This window comes from Carassius carassius, chromosome 37 (genome assembly GCF_963082965.1).
Source record: "Carassius carassius chromosome 37, fCarCar2.1, whole genome shotgun sequence".
Lineage (NCBI taxonomy): Eukaryota > Metazoa > Chordata > Actinopteri > Cypriniformes > Cyprinidae > Carassius > Carassius carassius.
The window spans coordinates 18,848,039-18,868,438 of record NC_081791.1 but is presented as its reverse complement, the minus strand read 5'-3'; the positions used below and the strand labels follow the sequence as shown (position 1 = coordinate 18,868,438).

Genomic DNA, 20,400 nt, shown 5'->3' with positions numbered 1-20,400 from the left:
ACAAACGGAATTAGTCACGTGATTTAAAGCCGCATCTCTGTTGCCATAGTAGTGTCAATGGCGGTCAGCGATTGGCTGATGCCACGTCTTCGTCAGCCAGTCAAAATGCGCGCTTTTTACAAACTACTCCGGAAGTCAGCAGTCTAGTGTTTTCTAGAGCTTGGGCGAGGGCAGAGTGGCTTGGTGTGGAAAGTCCTGTAGCTTAAAAACAACATAAAAAGCTGCAGTTTTTGGATACTGCTTAAGCCCAGGCTTTGGTAAGTATGTGTGGGTTGGTACAAATATATATATATATCTGCTGTCTTATTCACGTTATTCGTTACTTTATACATAACAACACGAAGTACTCTGTTTCCGTAATTGAAGTTTACTGACGCTCTGTACTGCTATGGTTTCATAGTAGTAACGTTATAGGTTTTAATGATTGAGCCTATATTTCGACGTTTTAAGACCATTCAAGTGCCGTCTTGTTTATAGTCACTGAACCCCTCTCGAGATGGCGTCCTTTAACCCTCTGAGACCCCAGAACAGAAGTCAGCAGGATCAAGCAGGGTGAGTGAACTGATCATGAAAATTTATATCAATCTTCTCCTGCACAAGTAACATCGTCTCAGTCTCTCCTCCTTAAATGAGTCAAGTTAAGCATTTGACAGGAACTATTCAGAATGTTAATTTTGTTTTTTAGCAATTCTAGGTACCCCTCACAACACCTGTCAAGAAATATACATTCCACATTTCACTCAAAAATAAAGAATTATGTCAAATAAAACAAATCATGCAAAACAGAACAAAACATGATTTGTAACATTGTTTTCATAACAGTTCAACACATTTTAGTGTCTTTCAAAATGTTTTGGAATGAATCTTGTATGACCTTTCTCGTAGCTTAATATTTTATTAATCATTTCTTTTGGTATCACAAATTTTTCATCCTTTTATTTATTATATTATTTAAAAGCCCTTGGTAAGTGTACTGCGTTTTAAGCTAACTGAGACTTGTTATAGCACTTGTATATCATTGCTCTTTTGTTGTTTTTGATTGCTTCCATTGCCCTCATTTGTAAGTCGCTTTGGATAAAAGCGTCTGCTAAATGACTAAATGTAATATAATTTGCATTACTGCAATGGATCTGATACCATCTTGCTCAGTTTTTGAATAATTCATTCATCTTTAAATAAATCCAATTATTACTTCAATGCCTGAATAGTTTATGTAAGCATCAAAACAGGATACGGTAATCTTACAGTGATGCTGATTTCTGATGCATTATTTTCAATGCCATTAGGATCTTGAAGAATCTGGAGTTGAAGACAAAAAGTGCTTCCTCTAAAAGAGGATCTGAAAATTTGGACCCCAATGCTTCTGGTGAAACTGGAAAAGGAGTCGGTAAACTCAAAGGCATCAGCAGGCTTCCTATTCTTGCCAAGTCTCTGCAACCAGCACTAAGTGAGCTCTCCCAAAACCCCAGTCACAACAGCTGGGAGCAGAGGCCTTTTACAGTAAGGATACCACATAAAAGTTATTTTAGTATTTTTATATATATATATATATATATTAGTCTTATATTTTTTATGAATATTAATAGAATATTACAATTACAATTTATTTTAACTTTTATTTATATATTTTTTTGTAATGTGCTTTTGTCATTTATTTCATTTAATATTTATGTACAGCTTTAATATTAGCTACAAATATTCTTATTTTTATTTATTTATTTTTTTACTTTCTGTTATTATAACTGTGGCATAATGATTTCTTTTTCATTTGTCTTCAGAGTAAAGCTCAGAAAAAAAGGACCTGCACCAAACCTGTTCCTTTCAATTTGTCCCAGTCACGCACACAGAGTCAGAGAAACACAAGGGATCCCACAAGGTGCCACAAGGCACCTCTCATGCCTTCTACCCGACTAACACCAGGGGCAAAAGTGATGAACTTGAATCCAAGTGCCAAAACTGAAACTCCAAGCCATAAAGCTACAACACCAGGTGTTCTCAGGGCTCAGGCCAACAAATCACAGCGACTGCAGCCTGGCGGTCATTATGAACTCATTGCATCAAATAAAGATTCCACTGATGTTCACCCACTTTCACATGAATCCGGATGCTGTAGTCACTCCGATTTAAGTTCACGTTTAGGTAGCATCACTCTTATACAATCTAAGTTTCCTGAAGACCCAGGTTTGAGTCATTTATGTAAAACGTCACTCGTTAAAGTAGATGTTAATTCTGATAATCAAGCACCAAAGGACAAGCACTGTTTCCCATCAACAACACAAAGACATGTAAACACTGAAGGTGAGTGACATAATGTCAGATCTTTTCTTATTGTGTCAATCAAGTCAATGTTCATGTTCATTCTTGACTTTATTAATAGTTCTTTGTTTAATTTAGCCACTAGCTGTTTATAATTGATGTATGTAACTATGAGTGTATGACCCTAATCAAATCTTTCATCAGCTGTGCACAGTGTCCTCACATGTGAGGGATCAGGTGCTGTTGGAGCACAATGCATGTTGCCACGTTTATCTACCTGCCCCCCTGGACCAGGAACCTCCAATAATCTGGTTAGGAATTGTAGAAAATCTCAGCAATAAAACCAAAATGTTTTCTGACTCTTTATGATGATCATGACAGTTGTTGCTTTAGTCTGGTATATGCTCTGGTGCTCATATATTTTGATCTTTTAGCCTCAAAGAGTTGTGAAGAAGAGTCATGGCATTGATGTCACCACAGGTTAGTTCATTTTCAAAGACTCCAACTTTTCTCATTGATCACTGATGAGTATACGCTTTACAGTTCTCCTTTCATTTCAAGACAAGGCTGGGCAGTTTTCTCCTGACCCTTCAGCGTTACGTAGTATTCTACAGAGTGATGGAACGAGACTGGGGGAGCATGTTGGAGCAACACCCAGAGCATCAGCCTGTTCTACTGGCAGAGGAACCTCTATTTATTCTGTGAGTGCATTCCTTTGTTCAGTGTCCATTCACACACTGATTATGGTATTTTACTTCTGAATGGTCAATTTAAGCAGAAAAAGGTGTGAAATAAATCTTGTCCACTCTAGGCTCAAAGAGTACCTGCTAAAAAGACTCAAAAAGAAGCTCCAGCAGAGGCCAAAAGCCCTACAGGTATTTGAAGCAGATTCTTCAGCAGCCATTACTCCAGTCTTGATGATTCTTCAAAAATCATTCTAATATGCTGGTTTGGTACTTAAGAAACTTAATTTATTATCACTAGTAAATGGTTGTGCTGCTTAATATATTTGTTTCTGGATTTTTTGATGAATAGAAAGTCCCTAAACTGTTAAAAATAAAAAGAATAGAGAGATTAAGACTTTTAACAAATTGTTCATTAATCTGTGTATGTACTGTGCCTGCAGGAAGTGCCTTCTCTTCTGATCCATCAGCACTCCGTGCTATTCTGCAGATCAATGGAGCAACACCTCATGCACCGACCGGCCTTACGGGCAGAGCAACTTCTGTTTACTCTGTAATGCTCTGCTCACATTTGTTGTCTTAAAATTTGAATTTGGAATGCTAAAAAAAGGTTTGAAATACCTTGTTCACTTTAGGCTCAAAGAGTGCCAGTTAGGAAGCCTAAAACGGATGAATCAGCAGCTGTCAAAGCTCCCGCAGGTAATCTAGCCCTTTCATTTTGCATTAAATGAAGTGTATAAACTTCTGCTCAAAACTTTTATTCAGCATGGATATATAAAATGCATCAAAAGTGACAGTAATGACACTTAAAATATTTTAAAGTAATGCTGTTCTTTTGAACTCTCTATTTAAGAATCCTGTAGAAATGTACCATGTTTCCACAAAAATATTAAAGGGGTCATATGCTTTTTTTAAAAGATCATTATTTGTGTATTTGGTGTAACAGAATATGTTGACATTCATTATGACATGGCTTTAATGTTCAAAAAACACATTCATTTTCAAATTCTGTTCGTTATTGCTGGTCCTTTATGCCCCGCCTCTCTCAAAAAAATCATTTTTTACAAAGCCCCACCTTCCGACAAGCGCAGTCTGCTCTGATTGGCTGAACACCACAAGGACTCATTGGAAATGTAACACCCCTTTCTATAATCGCAAGCTTCATCTTTCAGAATAAATGTAAAGACAGTTAATAATGTCCTTTAGTTTGACCATCAGTTCAAGCCCAAAAACGTAACAGTGGCGTGACGGACACCTTGATGAAGCTCGTATGTGTTTGCAGAACACAAGCCAGGAACGGTTAAGACAACTGACTCCACTGTGTGACCGTCTCTCTCTCTCTCTCTCTCTCTCTCTCTCTCTCTCTCTCTCTCTCTCTCTCTCTCTCTCTCTCTCTCTCTCTCTCTCTCTCTCACACAAACACATGCGATGCGCAAAACTCTGCATTTGAATATTCAATAGCAAATACTTAAGTTAATAACAAAACATACTTCCAGTAGCTGAATTAGAAGTGCCAGATTGTCGTAGCAAAGTCAGAATGACCTCCTCTCCTAGGTTCTCGAAACGGTCGTCCATAAAATGCGTTGCTGTTCTATTGTAAGTAATCTTAAAGATTCCTAAATGCATCTACTTTTAGAAGGCCAAATAAAGTGATTTTGCCTAGATACACACAGCATCTCCCTGACATGGCTGCTTCAACACCAACTGCGGTTACTGAATGCATGGTTACTGCCATGCCTTCTTTCTTTGCATGAACATTAGGGCGACATTTCGCAAATATTTCCATGTGGGGGCGTGTTTGAATGAGCAGTTTTAGGGGGCATGGCAGTCTTAACTTTGATATAACAAAAAAAATATCTCTGGATTTGAGACTTTAGTCTTCACAGATCTTCATTATGCACCAAGAGCTTGTAACACCCCAAAAAGAAAGGAAAAATTTCAATTGCATCATATGACCCCTTTAAGCAGCAGACCTGTTTTCAACACAAAATCAACATATTAAATGATTTCTGAAGGAATATGTGATACTAAATCCTTGAATAATTGCTGCTGAAAATTCAGGTCTACATTCTCCGGAATAAGTTACATTTAAAATAGAAAATAGTTGTATTAAACTGTGTATTATTTCACAATAATTCTACTTTTACAGTATTTTGATCAAATGCTGTAAATGCAGCTATGTTGGGCATAAGAGATGTTACAGCACCACATACAGATTAGGTGTTATTATTAAGTGATTTTCTCCATAAAATTTACATGAATTTCATGTGATCAAAAAAAATCTTCCTTTAGGAAGTGTTGTGTCCTTCTCGCCTGACCCGGCGGCCCTGTGCAGTATTCTACTAAATGAAGGTGTGAGGGCTGGTGGAGCAACACCCAGAGTTTCCACCTGTCCCACTGGCAGAGGAACCTCCTTTTATTCTGTGAGTTTGCTTGGATGGATTCAACTTCCAGTTGTGTGCTATAATAAAGATGTTTCACATCATGTGACCTTCTTTACTTCAGGCCCAGAGAGTCCCAGTGAAAAAGAATAAGCCTGAAGCTGTGGCAGCAGCAACATCATCTCAGTGTAAGTTTGACTCTCCAATGTTTCTTCCCCTTCAACATCATGTTTTCCACCCTTTAAACCAATGATTCTCTGCTGTGGTGCAGGTGCAGTTAGAACACCAGTGATGAAGTGGACACCGCAGCGGGTCGCAAAATCAAAACCACAGTCAATGGTGAGTATTCTCCACCAGTCTTGTCTATTTGTTTTGTACAGTATCCATTGCCATAAATGAAATCAAAGTTAATTTTTTTTTTATAAAGTCAAGGCTATCTGTGTGTGTGAGATCCGTTTTAAAATGACTTGTATTCCAGGATTATATTTACTGTTTATATTTACAGAGGAAGCTTTGTACTACCCAAAAGATGTCCAGTTTAAGGGGCTCCCCAGGTTTGCGTGAATCTCATGACCCAAGCACTGGACTCTTGGTGTGCCAGCAGGTAAAACAGCCCCATAATGCAGAACCCTTGTATTTTCTTAGGTCAGGTTAACACTAGGTGTTGAATGTGTTATAGGGGGAGGATGTCGTTCAAAGGTTATTTGAGGACCAGGGGCAGATGGATGATGACCAGACAGGCCAAGATGACGTCACTTCACAACAGTTACTGAACAGCCACCAAACTGTATGATTGATTTAACTTTAAAACATTAATTTATGCATCACTGGTAAGTTTCTTGATGGCCTAAAAGTAATCTCCCATAACTTCTCTCCATGCAGACTGAAGCACAGTCAACAATTAACGAAAATTCTGATTCAAATCATTGTCACACTGAGAACGAAGACAAGAAAACAGTCAGGCAGCCTTTCATACAAGCAGCACACAGAGGGTCAGTCATTGTTTTCTCATCAAGCCAAAGACTTGGATCAGATCAGTCTCAGGATACCCTGAAGAATCCTGGGATAAGTGGCCCTCTGCAGCTCTGTTTAGGCCAGTTTACATCTCATAATGCACTACCACTGCAATCAGGCCAAAGCAATGGATCACAGATCAATCCCAGTTTAGACCAGCCTAAACAAAGCCAATCTAAAGGTAACCATTCCATCCCAATTAAACCTTTTTTTTGTTTTCTATTTTTATATGACCATATGTGTCTAATGTGAGGGGGAAAAAAAAAAAAAAGTGACGGACATTCAGCCAAGTATGGTGACCCATACTCAGAATTTGTGCTCTGCATTTAACCCATCCGAAGTGCACACACACAGAGCAGTGAACACACACCCGGAGCAGTGGGCAGCCATTTATGCTGCAGCGCCCGGGGAGCAGTTGGGGGTTCGATGCCTTGCTCAAGGGCACCTTAGTCATGGTATTGAAGGTGGAGAGAGCACTGTACATGCACTCCCCCCACCTACAATTCCTGCTGGCCCAAGACTCGAACTCACAACCTTTCGATTGTGAGTCCGACTCACTAACCATTAGGCCACGACTTCCCCCAGTTGTGATTTAAAGGAATAGTTCACTCAAAAATGAAAATGATTTACCAATTATTTACTCACTCTCAAGCCATCCTAGGCATATATGACTTCTTTCTTTCAGATGGTGCAGTTGTGCAGTTCATCTATCCAAAGAAGTGAAATAAAGCCCACCCTTCCATAATAAAAAGTGCCTCACACTCACACTTTTATTATGGATAGATGCGCTTTATTGCAATTCTTTTGGACTGATGCATTGCAACACCTGCTGACTGCCATTAAACGGTTTGGAAGATCAAAGACAATTTTTTTTGTATAATTCCGACTGGATTCGTATGAAAGAAGAAAGTCATATACACCTAGGGTGCTTTGAGGGTAAGAAATTCATGGGCTAATTTTCATTTTTGGGTGAACTAACCCTTCAATGACACTTAAGCAGACATTTTGCACATCCTGGAGACATTTAAATGGGTCATATGATGTTGCTTAAAATAACCTTTATTTGTGTATTTGGTGTAATGTTTATGCGGTTTGAGGTTCAAAACACATTATTTTCCACATACTGTGCATAATTGTTTCTTCTCTATGCCATGCCTTTCTGAAACGTGTCGTTTTTTAAAAAGCTCATCAGTCTGAAAAGCGAGGCGTGCTCTGATTGGCCGGCTGTCCAGTGCATTGTGATTGGCCAAATACCTCAAGCATGTGACTGAAATGTTACGGCCCTTGCCTTACTTTGATGTGTGTCCCGGTCAGAACACCTGCAAGACAAGACAAAAACAATAAATCCATTACAAACGAGCCATTTGTTGCATTCAGTGGGGACATAATTACAGATTATAATGATTTATTCTGTGTCTTTAAGCGTTGCGTTGCATCGCGCCATGTAAACATAAAACCATGTCTGCATTTGCGATCTCAGAAATGACGAGTAGTACTCTACACCAGCGGTTCTCATTTCCAGTCCTCGCACCCCCCAGCTCTACATATTTTGCATGTTTCTCTTTAACACACCTAATTCAGATAATCAGCCTGTTAGAAGTGAGTTCCGCATGAACTGTGTTTCCATTGACATGGTCCCGACACCGTGTTCATCGCTCCCTACTCCCGGAGCAGGGGAAATCTGTTGAAGTTCTCACTTCAGATCATTCATTCACTAATTTGCACTGCACAACATGAATCAAACATGAACAAGAGTGACATCATATATCTCTGTAAATAAATACAATATAAATTCACGTCTCGCACACTTCAATGCAATTTGAATGGAACGTATACATTCGCTTCGAACTGTAATCACAGTGAAATATCCTGTGATGTCCACTTCGCAGGGCACTTGCGTTCGAATAGAACAAACGTCAGAAGCCATAAGAGAAACATACAAAATGTGCAGAGCAGGGGGCCGCGAGGACTGGAATTGAGAACCACTGCTCAAAACTTTTGAATCATCAGTGGCAAGTCCTTTACATATGTAAACTGTGAGTCAGAAGCGCCGGCATTGTGGTCTTCTCTCTCAGGATCAGGAAACAGTCCTCCATTAAATGGGCTGCACACATCTGAATATTTGGGTTGAACTGTTCTGGAACAGTGTTGTTTTCACAACGAAACCACGGCTCCACAACATGGCTGTGGCAACGGCGAGAATAAAAGGTTACGCCGCCTTTCTTTGCGTGAACATTTGGGCAGAGTTATTCAAATCTTCCCACATCGTGACGTAGACTTGTGTGGGCATGTTTAAAGAGGGCATGGACGAGTCTTACCTTTGATAAAGATTATCTCTTTGGGTTTGAGACTTTAGTCTTTGCAACTTTACAGATCTTCTTATGCAACAAGAGCTTGTAACACTAAAGAGAAAGGAAAACTTAAAATCGCATCATATGACCCCTTTAAACATTTGTAGTAGTGCTTACTGCATTAAATGCATTTCCACATCTATCTGTAGCTCCTGCTGTCAAGCAGTCTACCACTATGTCTTCTCTGCGGCGGCGTCATACTCCTCTGGAGGAGATGTTTCTGGACGATGAATGTGCTACGTACACCTCTCGCCTGCTGTCCTGCCCACTGCAGCCCCGCTGTGGCAACCCGGTGGCCGCCACACTTCTGTTTCAAGAATCTACTGTGAGTGATCATTGTGTTTTGAATTGTGCACAGCACACTAAACCAGTTGTCAAGTTGAATATCTGTTGATGCATCTCATCTCTCTTCTCTACAGTGTTTTTTACCCATTGGCCTGTCTTCTCCTGTACGTCCGAATCCTGTCTCTTCAGGTTCCTTTATCAGAGCATAAAGGCAGATTTCCCACAACACACTGCACATGTCAGTCTGTGTATATAAGACTGCATGAAAATGTATTTTTAGTTGCACTTTTGATGTGAAATGTCATACAGGCAGATGTATCTGGATACAGATTCCACAAGCAGCAAAGTATTGGAAGGGCACAGTATTTGGTGGGATTCACTGTTGACTGAATGCAAAACTATCTCTTAATATTGAACACTTTCATCATTTTTACACTGAATTGTCACTGACTGGTAACACTGTGTGCTTTCCACTTATCTCTTGTATAAAGTGTATAATAAATCTCTATATAAACAGTTTTACATTAAGCTTGGTCTTTATAAATTGTTTTTTTTTTCCTGAATTGTACTATTACAATTATTGTACTATTTGTAGTTGTCCAATATTGAAATTGTTTAATATTACTTGGTGTTTAAGCTTTCAAACATATTTAAAATTCATTAAGAATATTCTTATTTTGAAGAGTAAAAGATCTGAATTTTTTTATTATTATAAAGTATATTATAACAAATTATATTTTGTGATTTATATATACTGTAAATTATAATTTATTGGTTTTCAATCAATAAGTTACATTTAAATTAATATTAAAATAAGACATGACATTAAGACCGTTTATATAACACGGTGTCATGGTGTACTTTTTTTTTTTTATTTCCTTTTTATTAAGCATGTAACCTTTACTGTGCAGCTCAAGTTGATACTTTTATATTTAGCTGAGTCAGGGAGTGTGTGACTGCGGTGTCTGTGTTTGTGAAATGAAATCCAGGGGGTGGGCACGAATTGCTGGAGCTCCGTCCTATTAAACCCATTCCTCTGGAGCCCCTCGTTCTGAGAGACGGTGCAAACACGTCTTTCATTCGCCTACTTTTCCATTTCCCACTGCCACCAATTTCTGGAATACCTGAAATCATGGCTAACATAAACACAGCTGGGGTCGATCCGACAAAGATGGGGGTCGGACGGGCCATTGCTGTACTGACGTCTGGTGGTGATGCCCAAGGTAGGCAGAAAGTAGTGATCTGCCTCTTAGACTTTGTGCTAGTTCCAATGGTGGTCTCCTAGAGGGTGGTCAAAGAAATGCCTGCATGGATAATTAGATTCTAGTGAATTTGGTGCAATTTTTGTAACATCATTATACACAATAAGAGCTGTTCCCCCTCAGTAATAGTATTAATATTGTTACAAACACTGTTTTTATGTTCAAAGTCAGATGACTCGCTGATGTTCTCTATGGTTTAAAACTATCATGAATAAACATGAGCTAAACATTAACTTTTGAAATTAAATTCTATATGTCATCTACCTATCTATCTATTTATCCTATTCAATTTAAATTTAAAGGAGTTAAAAACTCTAAATGTACAGAAAATGTACTCTAAATGAAAACAGAACTAAATGTACGGATAAAAAGAAATCTAGCATTTTGGTTCGCTCTGGTCTATTAAGGTCAATGCTCTTGTAGTCTTTAGCTTTAGCCTGTAGCTCTTGTCCCCGTCTTCCTATTTCAATAATTGAAGGCTAAATTTATCTCCAGTGACCTTCTTCTGAAATGACACGAGGTTATGGAGTGTAGCAGGCTTTTTCCACAGCTGCTCACTGTTGAAACTAGAGACAGTACACAACACCGTCTGAACACCTACAGCTTTAGTGCTGAGCTCACAGAATGAAGTTATCTCAGACACTCTTGTTCACATCATTCCACAATGCGGTCAAGTAATGAAATGGCATGAGAGGTACCTCTTTGTACTTTCCTAGTAGCCCTGTGTATCCTTCTGTATATGATATGTTTTCTTGTCTATTGCAGGGATGAATGCAGCTGTGAGGGCCACTGTCAGAGTCGGCCTTTACACTGGAGCCAAAGTCTTCTTTGTCCATGAGGTACATTATTATAAGAATACTAACAAAAATATCCATGCCAATCACCTCTTGTTAACATTGTTGCTGATGTCATGTGCAGGGCTATCAGGGATTGGTTGATGGTGGGGATCACATCCATCCTGCTACATGGGAGAGTGTGTCCATGATGCTACAGCTGGTGCGCCTTCAGATGCTGGAATTTAGTTTATTATTCCTGGCATACTAGAGTTTTTTATTTCAATACAACTTTTTTTTTTTCAGTAGTGTTGTGAATGTCTGTTTTCTTTGTGTCTGTCCGAAGGGTGGCACAGTCATTGGCAGTGCTCGTTGTAAGGATTTCCAGACCAGGGAGGGGCGTTTGAAGGCTGCCTCCAATCTCGTCAAACTAGGTGTCACCAACCTTTGTGTGATTGGTGGCGATGGCAGTTTGACTGGTGCCAACATATTTCGCACTGAGTGGAGTAACTTGCTGAAAGATCTAATCAGCAAAGGTAAACAGTCTGCACTAAAGGTACAGATCATTTCAACATCTGTTTATATATATATATATATATATATATATATATATATATATATATATATATATATATACATATATATATATACAGAGCTGGGTAGTAACGGATTACATGTTATCTGGATTACGTAATCAGATTCCAAAACTCAAGTACTTGTAATTAGAGTAAACTACTTTTTAAAATACTCGTAATCAGACTACAGTTACTTTTTTATGGACTACATGATTACATATTATTAACACAATGGTAATAAGTCGTTCACAAATCATTGATGCTCCTAAGTTTTTTTTTTTTTAACGTTTATATTTTTTCCTAAAAAACCTGCCGCTTATATATTCATGATTCTTCGAGTTTTTCCGGCAGAGAGGGGGAGGGGTGTCAGAATCACGCTCAGAAGAAATCAGCAACAAGATAAAGGAAAATGGAGGGGAACACAGCCGTTAGTAGTAGTAGCCCTTTATTGTCACTAGTCACAAGTACCAGCGAAATTAGCCATCACTGGATAATCAGACATCATTTAATTTTTAAAGAAAGACATGGGAAATGTCACTATTCAGTGTAAACTCTGCCTACCACGGATTAATTTGCTGTCCATGGAAATCTTTGACCTAGCAAAGTTATTCCTGTGAATTTCATGTCCTTTAAATATATTTTTGTAATGTAGATTTTTCTTCATTATTACTACCTTATGCACTTCAAGTGTTTTGAGATTAAATATTTGGCCTGATAAATACATATTTTGTATGTCAAAAAAGTAATACATTAATCTAATAACATAATTTATTCATTTGGACAGATGGAGTTTGTTGATACCGATTTCATTTTAATAATAATAACAACCATAAAGACTTATTATTTCAATTTAATGTAAGGATAACGTAAGAATTCAACGTAAATGCAGACATCTACATTTAATCAGTTTAGGAAAATATTTTCCTTTATAAAGTTAAAAAGTGTAACAGCAATCAATTTAAGAAAAATATAAAAAATATACTGATTGAAGTAATTCCTGATAGAGCACTGATTAGACTGCTTCAGAATAAATTACATTTGTGCCAAAAAAACAAACACTTTTTTTCCCCGGACAAGTAACTTTTTTACTCAGACAAGTGAATGACTGATTTACTTGTCCAAAGGACAAGCTCATGTAAAAGCTTAATGTCGAGCCCTGTATTAGCAACGTTATTGCTACGAGTTTCATCCTCTTTAATATTCATTTTTGTAATGTTGTTATTGTTTGTCTTTTCCTCACTGTTACATTGCACTTGAAATGGTTTGAGATGGATAGAAATGTCATCGCTGTGTGAGTTTAGTCTTTTTCAAAATTCATGTTCGCAATGTAGCTATATTGTTTGATGTTTTTCATTGATAGAGTCTTATTCACTTCTAGTGTTTTTTTTTAGATTAAATATTTTACCTAGTACTGATATTGCTGTGAATTAAGTAAATATGCTTTCAAATCATAAATGTGATTTTTTTTTTTTTTTTTGTTACTAGCAAACTCTAACAGCAAGGTAAATTAGTGTTAGTATTTTGTATATATATATATATATATATATATATATATTTATATAATTTTTACTGTTTTAATATGTTTTACATGCAATTTATTCCTGGAAGGCAAAGCTGAATTTCCAGCATCATTACGCCATTTTTATCATCTTGTTTCTCGAGATACTTTTTTTTTTGTATTCTTTGATGAATAGAAAAAGAAAGAACATTATCTTTCATAACGTTATATATGTCTTTACAGTCATTTCTGATCCATTTTTCTGTATCCCAAACTGAACTGACAGTCATATTCTCTGTTTGTATGCAGGTAAGATCACAAAGGAGGAGGCCAAGGCTTCATCTCATCTGAATATTGTCGGTATGGTTGGTTCTATCGACAATGACTTCTGTGGAACGGACATGACCATTGGCACAGACTCTGCCCTACATCGTATCATTGAGGTGGTGGACAGTATCACCACAACAGCACAAAGGTCATAAAATATTTGCAATTTATCAAACTAGCTAAGATCCTCAGTGTACTGTTATTTTGCTTTGGCATTTGTTCTTACATTGTGACCTCTGCTCTCACACACAGTCATCAGCGTGCTTTTATCCTAGAGGTCATGGGAAGACACTGTGGGTAAGAATGTGACTCTGTATGTATGCTTTTAAACTGAAGCATAAGTGTGCAACAGAACTGAAATTGAGACCAGACCCCCTAATATCTAGATCATATGGTTCACATGCCAGAATCTCACAATTAATTAACTGAAATGATCTTGCATTTGTTGAGCAGAATGTGTGTGTGTGTGTGTGTGTGTGTGTGTGTGTTTCAGTTACCTGGCTCTGGTTACTGCTCTTGCGTGTGGTGCTGACTGGGTGTTTATTCCTGAGATGCCCCCAGATGATGGATGGGAGGATCATTTGTGTAGAAGACTCACTGATGTACTAAATGAAAAAAGAAATTGACTAAATACAAGAAATGTACACAGAAAAAAAATTATATAGTTGTCACGTTGTTTTACATCTATAATGAAATACACTACCATTCAAACATTAGGGGTTTAGTTAGAATTTTACATTTGTTTATTTTTTTGAAAGAATTCTCTTATTCTCACCTAGGCTTATTATAACAAATGTTATTACAGTTTAAAATATATTTTTTTCTATTTATATTTTAATATGTATTAAAATGTTTGTGTGTTTATGTGTGTGTGTGATGAAAGAAGCTGAATTTTCAGTATCATTACTCCAATCTTCAGTGCCACATGATCCTTCAGAAATCAGTCTAATATGCTGATTTGCTATCCAAAAAAAAAAAATTGTGCAGCCTAATATTGTTTTGTGGAAACCATGATATATATTTATATATTTTCCAGGATTCTTGGATGAATAGAAAACAAAAAAAAGCATTTATTTAATATATAAGATTTCTGTAATAATGTAAATGTCTTTACTGTAACATTTGATCAATTTAATGCATTCAATACAGAATTATTTACAATAAATTTGTTTAGTTTAATATTTTTTTAAACAATAGGAAAATAGCTGGTTGCTTGAACCATAAATCTAACAAAAATTGGTAAGGTTTTTGCTTCAATCGCAAAAGAAATTACATTTTTTGACTGAAAAACAAAACGTTCATAATGATTGATGATTTTGTCTCCCCTTAAAAAGACCAGAAAAACAGGTTTTCGCTTGAATGTGATAATTGTGGCCGAAGGAGCTATCAACAAAGAAGGGAAACCAATCACCTGTGACCAGCTGAAAGATGTAACTTAACCCCTGACCGTACTATACAGCCCATGCTCTTAAAACGATGCTCTAATATAGTTTTGTAAACGGTGCCTATAAGTGCACTTTAATTATGTGTATCTGTTCTCATACAGCTGGTGTCAAAGAGGCTGGGCTATGATACTCGTGCCACTATCCTTGGACATGTGCAGAGAGGTGGCACCCCCTCAGCTTTTGACAGAGTGCTAGTGAGTAGTCCCTCTTCTCATTTTGTCACTTTTCGATCATCTGAGCCATTTGTATTTCACAAGAGATTAACTGTGGGTGTTTATTGTATATTAGGGCAGTAGGATGGGTGTGGAGGCTGTGATGGCTCTGCTGGAAGCCACTCCAGAAACTCCTGCCTGTGTGGTCAGTCTCTCTGGGAACCAGGCCGTCAGACTCCCCCTGATGGAGTGTGTGCAATTGGTGTGTTTAAAGTACATACATTTTACATGTGACCTAATTTGACATTTAGAATGTATTATGATAACAGGCCCCCTATCAAAAGTGTCCTCACTCCTTTTTTCTTTTCTTTTTTTTATACTGTTTTGGATGTAAACACACTTAAATAGTCTGCTGGAGAGTCGTTCATGAACTGCATAAACAGTATACACAGCATAAAATGAGCTGTTGCTTCGCTGACAATGACAAACGATTTTATTTCCTACTTTGAATTGTAGGTAAATCCTCACCTCACCCAGTGCTCTGTTTTCTCTCTTATATAAACATCCTGGTACTTTTTTCGATGTGCGAATCATCTACAAACGATTCCTTGTGTGAGTGAACTGTTCGAATGAATCAGAGTGAACTGTTCGAATGAATCAAACTGAATCGCGTTTGACCGCCAGTTCAAATAGTAATTCATTCGAGAATCTGGCATCATTCGTTCTCATTCTAAACAGCTGACGCCCCGACTATGATTTGCAACCCTTGTTCTTTTTTGTTGTATGTATTCATACAATATATTATATTTTAAATATTTTTCTTCTTTTTCAACATATAGACCAAGGATGTCACTGTTGCAATGAGTGAGGGTAGATTTGACGATGCCGTTAAGCTCAGAGGAAGGTATTTTTGGGAATATCATACTTTTTTTTTGTTTTGTTGTTATTATTTAAATAAACGTGTGATACAAACTCAAAATGTCTGCCTGTGCAGGAGTTTTGAAAATAACTGGAACACATATAAGCTCCTGGCTCATGTGCGCCCCCCAGAGATAAAGGTGAGGAAAATAAAAAAATAAGTAAAACACACACACACACACACACACACACACATATATATATATATATAAAATGTAAAAATAATAATAATGTTGAGTATTACTTATAATTCATTACCTTTTTATAATTTTTTTTTAAATCTTTTTTTTTTCTTTTTCTTTTTATCATGTGTTTTATTCTTTGTACACCTTTGTCTTTATCAGAGTAACATTAATGTGGCTATTTTGAATGTGGGTGCTCCCTGTGCTGGCATGAACGCAGCTGTGCGTGCAGCTGTCAGGCTTGGCATCATTCAGGGTCACAACATGCTGGCTGTTCATGATGGCTTTGAAGGTCTGGCTGAGGAAAAGGTAAGCAGCATTGACCAATTGAGTACCGTTTCAAAGTCTGGGGTCGGTACAATTTTTAAATGGTTTTGAAATTTTTTTTTTTATTCTGGTCACCAAATTTATTTGATACATATACAGTACAAACAGTAATGTTTTGAAATATAATGACTATTTAAAATATCTGATTTCTATTATAATACATAAAAAAATTTATAGCAAAGTTGAATTTTCAGCAGCTATTATTCCAGCGCCATTTCTTCAGTATTGCATGATCATATAGAAATCCTAGTGTTCTGATATACTGATTCTATGCTCTTTTGTCCTGTTAATATCTTATTCATCTATTCTTGAAAACTCAAAGAATAGCATTTATTTGAAATACAGTAGATGTCTTTTACAGTCGATTTTGAACAATTTAATGTGTCCTTACTGAATAAAACTAGTACTTTCTTTAAAAAAATCTTACTGACCTTACATTTTTAAATGGTAGCTATGTTATAAAATGTAATGAAAACTATTATGAGGACATTAAAGCCATTGTAGTTTTGTCATATTCTGTCTAACACAATGTTGTTAGATTGAGCCCATCACCTGGAACACTGTTGGAGACTGGACAGGGAAAGGTGGCTGTGATTTGGGAACCAAAAGGTACTTGCCACTCCTGTAGATATTCTTTAGCATCATTTATAGTTTTGCGATATTCAAAACGTTCCTCTCTTTTGTTTATGCAGAGTGTTACCTGGAAAGTACATGGAGGAGATCAGCTTGAATATTGCTAAGTACAATATTCACGCTCTGGTCATCATTGGGGGTTTTGAGGCAAGTGATGAAATGTAATGATATAATATACAATACAATGCCTATAATATACAATATGATGTCCATGTCCTGTTCTGTTCTCATTCTGTTCAGGTCACATTAAAATTCCCCTTTTCAGGCATTTTCAGGTGCATTGGAGATGGTTCAAGGCAGAGAGAAATATGAAGAGCTGTGTATTCCCATGGTGATCATTCCTGCCACTGTATCTAACAATGTGCCTGGCTCAGACTTCAGCATTGGAGCCGACACCGCCCTCAACACCATCACCTCGGTTAGAGATACAGCACACACACTGTCTGGATGCACTGTATATAAAAAAAAAAAAGTCTGTTTTTCATTATGTACATTTCAATAATTTACAGTTTTATTCCTATCAATATTCTGAAGGAGGAATTTTTACAGAGGAATTTGTTAATATATAATTTACTTGACATATATTTAACATTTTGTTTCTAAAAACATGGAGGAAAAACAATACTGCTGTTGACTGTTGATTAATGGAGTGATAAAAATAAATATCCTATTTATTTATTTATTTGGAAAAAAAACTTTTTGAACCTGCTTCAGTTCTCGCATATCTGTTCTGGACATTTATGCTTATTTAATCACATAATGCCTCGTTTCAGAAATATTGTAATAAAAAAGTTTGTCTTAATGTACACCGATTAATCAACTGAAAAAAAAAAAGTCACTTTTTTTTTTTTTTTTTTCACTTGCAATGTCTTGCCTGTTTTATTTTTAATTAATTCCAACTAAATGCCTATTTATTGGTTATTCAAATTGTTGTCAGAATTGTAATACTGGTGCATTCATAGTATTTGGTTGTTCTCTAATTGGCTTCTGTAGACCTGTGACAGGATCAAGCAGTCGGCAGCAGGAACCAAGCGGCGTGTGTTCATCATCGAGACTATGGGAGGATACTGCGGCTATCTGGCCACCATGGCTGGTCTCTCTGCAGGAGCTGATGCTGCTTATATATATGAAGAGAAGTTTGGCATCCGTGACTTAGAGGTAACAAACAACTCAAATGTCATAAGAATAACTGATATCACTCAAAGTGGATTAAACAAAACCACTCTATTTGGATTTGCAGAGAAATGTGGAACATCTCACTGAGAAGATGAAGACCACTGTTAAGAGAGGCCTAATACTTAGGTTTGTCATTCAGTGTATTTGATTGTGAACACCAGTTTAGTGTGTTTTTACTTTTGAGGTGAGAGTGATTAAAGGAATGACTTCTGTCAACAGCATGCATCAGTGAATCTTAGTGGAACATGAATAGTCAAACACCTTTCAACTAACATGTCTTGCAGAAATGAAAACTGCAATTCCAACTACACCACTGATTTCATCTTCAACCTGTATTCAGAGGAAGGAAAAGGTGTTTTTGATTGTCGTAAGAATGTCCTTGGCCATATGCAGCAGGTTAGATATAATACACTTTTTATTTGAATAAAAATCAAGAATGTACCTTCATCAGGAGTTGTATTTTGTCTAACAAATGTTATTTTTCTAGGGTGGCACCCCAACTCCTTTTGATAGAAACTTTGCTACCAAGATGGGTGCTAAGGCTGTTCTCTGGCTCACTGAGAAGCTGAAGGAGTGTTATAGACATGGTGAGAAACTATGCGCTTTATTATTTCTTTATATTTTTAATCGTCCATGCTATAGCAACACTGTATATCAGTCTGCTCAAAATCACTGCTGATTTCAATACTTTTAATCTTGTTGTTATGGCTGATCTTTTTGTACACTTGAATGGACAATTTCTAGCTGAAGCTCTAAGATGATATATAAAAGTTTAGAGTCAAAAAGCTAAACAAAAATCATGCATGGAAACATTAAATTAAACAAAAGTGAAGGTAAAGACATCCATAACGTTGCATGATTATTTTTGTTTCAAATAGGTGTTGTTCTTTTAAAGTTTCTGTTCAACTTCAACAAAGAAACTTGAGTCTTCTTTCGAAAACTTTTATTGACTTTTAATCAAATCAGTATTTAATGTACACATTTATTTATTTGGTGAGTTTCTATGTAATCATGTTCACTCAGCCAGTCTAAAAAATATTATTTTTGTTATTATTATTATTATTTGTTTCCAACAGTGAACTGCTGACAAATCATTATCCTTTTACTTAATCAATTAATTGTCAGTAACCAGGACCCTTCCCTTTTGACTGTCTGTACAGGGCGAATCTTTGCCAACACCCCAGACTCTGCATGTGTGTTGGGCATGAGGAAGAGAGGACTGGTGTTACAGCCTCTGGCTGATCTGAAAGAAGAAACAGATTTTGAGTAAGAATCTTGCATCATCATGTGCCATTTAATGTATGTCATTCCTAAGTTTGTGACTCAAATCATTCATGATTTCCCTCCCTTATCTCTTTCCCTCAGACACCGTATTCCGAAGAACCAGTGGTGGTTGAAGCTGAGGCCTATTATGAAGATCTTGGCCAAGTACCAGATTAGTCTGGACACCTCTGAACACGCTCTTATGGAGCATGTCATCAGCAAGAAGCCCCCAGTGCACATGACTCTCACAAAGTAATCATGAGCAAAAATGAGGACAGACAGATACAACAAAGATATGACATGACTGATTTATTTATTTAAATTATTTGTTCATCTGTCTATGTCTTATTCTTTCGATTTGTTTGTATTTATCATATTTACGGTAATGCTGTTGCAACATGCAAATTAAAAAAAATCTTATTAAATGCCCTTGGTTTTCTTTTTTCTTTTTCTTTTTTTAATTTAGGAGGGAATGAAAAAACTAAGCCTGGTAATTAAGCCAAGTAAATATTTCAGGATAACGCACACAAGCAACCACTATTTCATATGTATATAAAATATGTATTCCATTAAATATATAAAAGTATGAACAGCTGACCCCATGCTCATGCACTATTTTATTTGATACAAAAACCGACTGAATATAAATTTTTAGACTATTAAGATCAATTTCCAATATAAAGTAAACCCAGATGTCAGTCATGAATGGATCATTCTCTGCATGCCATGATGCACCTGCATGTTTATTAAATAGCATCCATATTGCAATAATGACTAGATATTGTCTTCATTTAAATGTACTGGTTGGGTGAAATGCTCCATTACTCTCAAACTTAATTTTTTCCCCGTTTGATTAAGTCTTTGATTGAATAACATCTGTCTGTAAAACATCTCTGTAT

At 36.8% G+C, this 20,400-nt stretch overlaps 2 protein-coding genes across 4 annotated transcripts; both read left to right on the top strand.

The window, feature by feature from the left end:
* The first annotated feature begins 101 nt into the window (after positions 1-101).
* On the top strand, positions 102-9,492 carry troap (trophinin associated protein). 3 transcript variants are annotated; one of them, XM_059527987.1, is made up of 18 exons: positions 102-257; positions 478-552; positions 1,287-1,500; positions 1,779-2,298; positions 2,461-2,567; positions 2,691-2,736; positions 2,818-2,957; positions 3,068-3,131; positions 3,383-3,492; positions 3,575-3,638; positions 5,232-5,362; positions 5,445-5,508; positions 5,592-5,659; positions 5,826-5,924; positions 6,000-6,107; positions 6,203-6,515; positions 8,835-9,010; positions 9,105-9,492. In XM_059527987.1, exons 2-18 carry the CDS (start codon positions 497-499, stop codon positions 9,177-9,179), a joined length of 2,355 nt encoding a protein of 784 aa, XP_059383970.1. In that variant the 5' UTR covers positions 102-257; positions 478-496; the 3' UTR covers positions 9,180-9,492. The 3 variants fall into 3 exon arrangements, with proteins under 3 accessions (XP_059383970.1, XP_059383972.1, XP_059383971.1); XM_059527988.1 differs by having other exon boundaries at positions 143-267; positions 367-552; XM_059527989.1 differs by lacking the exons at positions 8,835-9,010; positions 9,105-9,492 and adding an exon at positions 7,536-8,026.
* A 469-nt stretch (positions 9,493-9,961) lies between these two features.
* pfkma (phosphofructokinase, muscle a) lies at positions 9,962-19,935 on the top strand. Its single transcript, XM_059527985.1, has 22 exons — positions 9,962-10,193; positions 10,998-11,071; positions 11,151-11,228; positions 11,352-11,541; positions 13,388-13,553; positions 13,658-13,702; positions 13,899-14,007; positions 14,740-14,835; positions 14,952-15,044; positions 15,139-15,264; positions 15,842-15,906; positions 15,997-16,060; positions 16,265-16,411; positions 16,968-17,038; positions 17,122-17,209; positions 17,328-17,480; positions 18,056-18,220; positions 18,303-18,364; positions 18,523-18,634; positions 18,726-18,825; positions 19,399-19,504; positions 19,604-19,935. The coding sequence occupies exons 1-22, from the start codon at positions 10,103-10,105 to the stop codon at positions 19,755-19,757; spliced, it is 2,355 nt and encodes a 784-aa protein (XP_059383968.1). The 5' UTR covers positions 9,962-10,102; the 3' UTR covers positions 19,758-19,935.
* Positions 19,936-20,400: the final 465 nt, after the last annotated feature.

Coding starts and splice junctions, on each gene's coding strand:
- troap (XM_059527987.1), top strand. CDS start 497: ATGGCGTCCTTTAACCCTCTGAGACCCCAGAACAGAAGTCAGCAGGAT. Junction 1,501..1,778: donor GGGAGCAGAGGCCTTTTACA/GTAAGGATACCA, acceptor ATTTGTCTTCAG/AGTAAAGCTCAGAAAAAAAG. Junction 9,011..9,104: donor TTCTGTTTCAAGAATCTACT/GTGAGTGATCAT, acceptor TCTTCTCTACAG/TGTTTTTTACCCATTGGCCT.
- pfkma (XM_059527985.1), top strand. CDS start 10,103: ATGGCTAACATAAACACAGCTGGGGTCGATCCGACAAAGATGGGGGTC. Junction 11,072..11,150: donor AAGTCTTCTTTGTCCATGAG/GTACATTATTAT, acceptor TGTCATGTGCAG/GGCTATCAGGGATTGGTTGA. Junction 11,229..11,351: donor TGTCCATGATGCTACAGCTG/GTGCGCCTTCAG, acceptor GTCTGTCCGAAG/GGTGGCACAGTCATTGGCAG.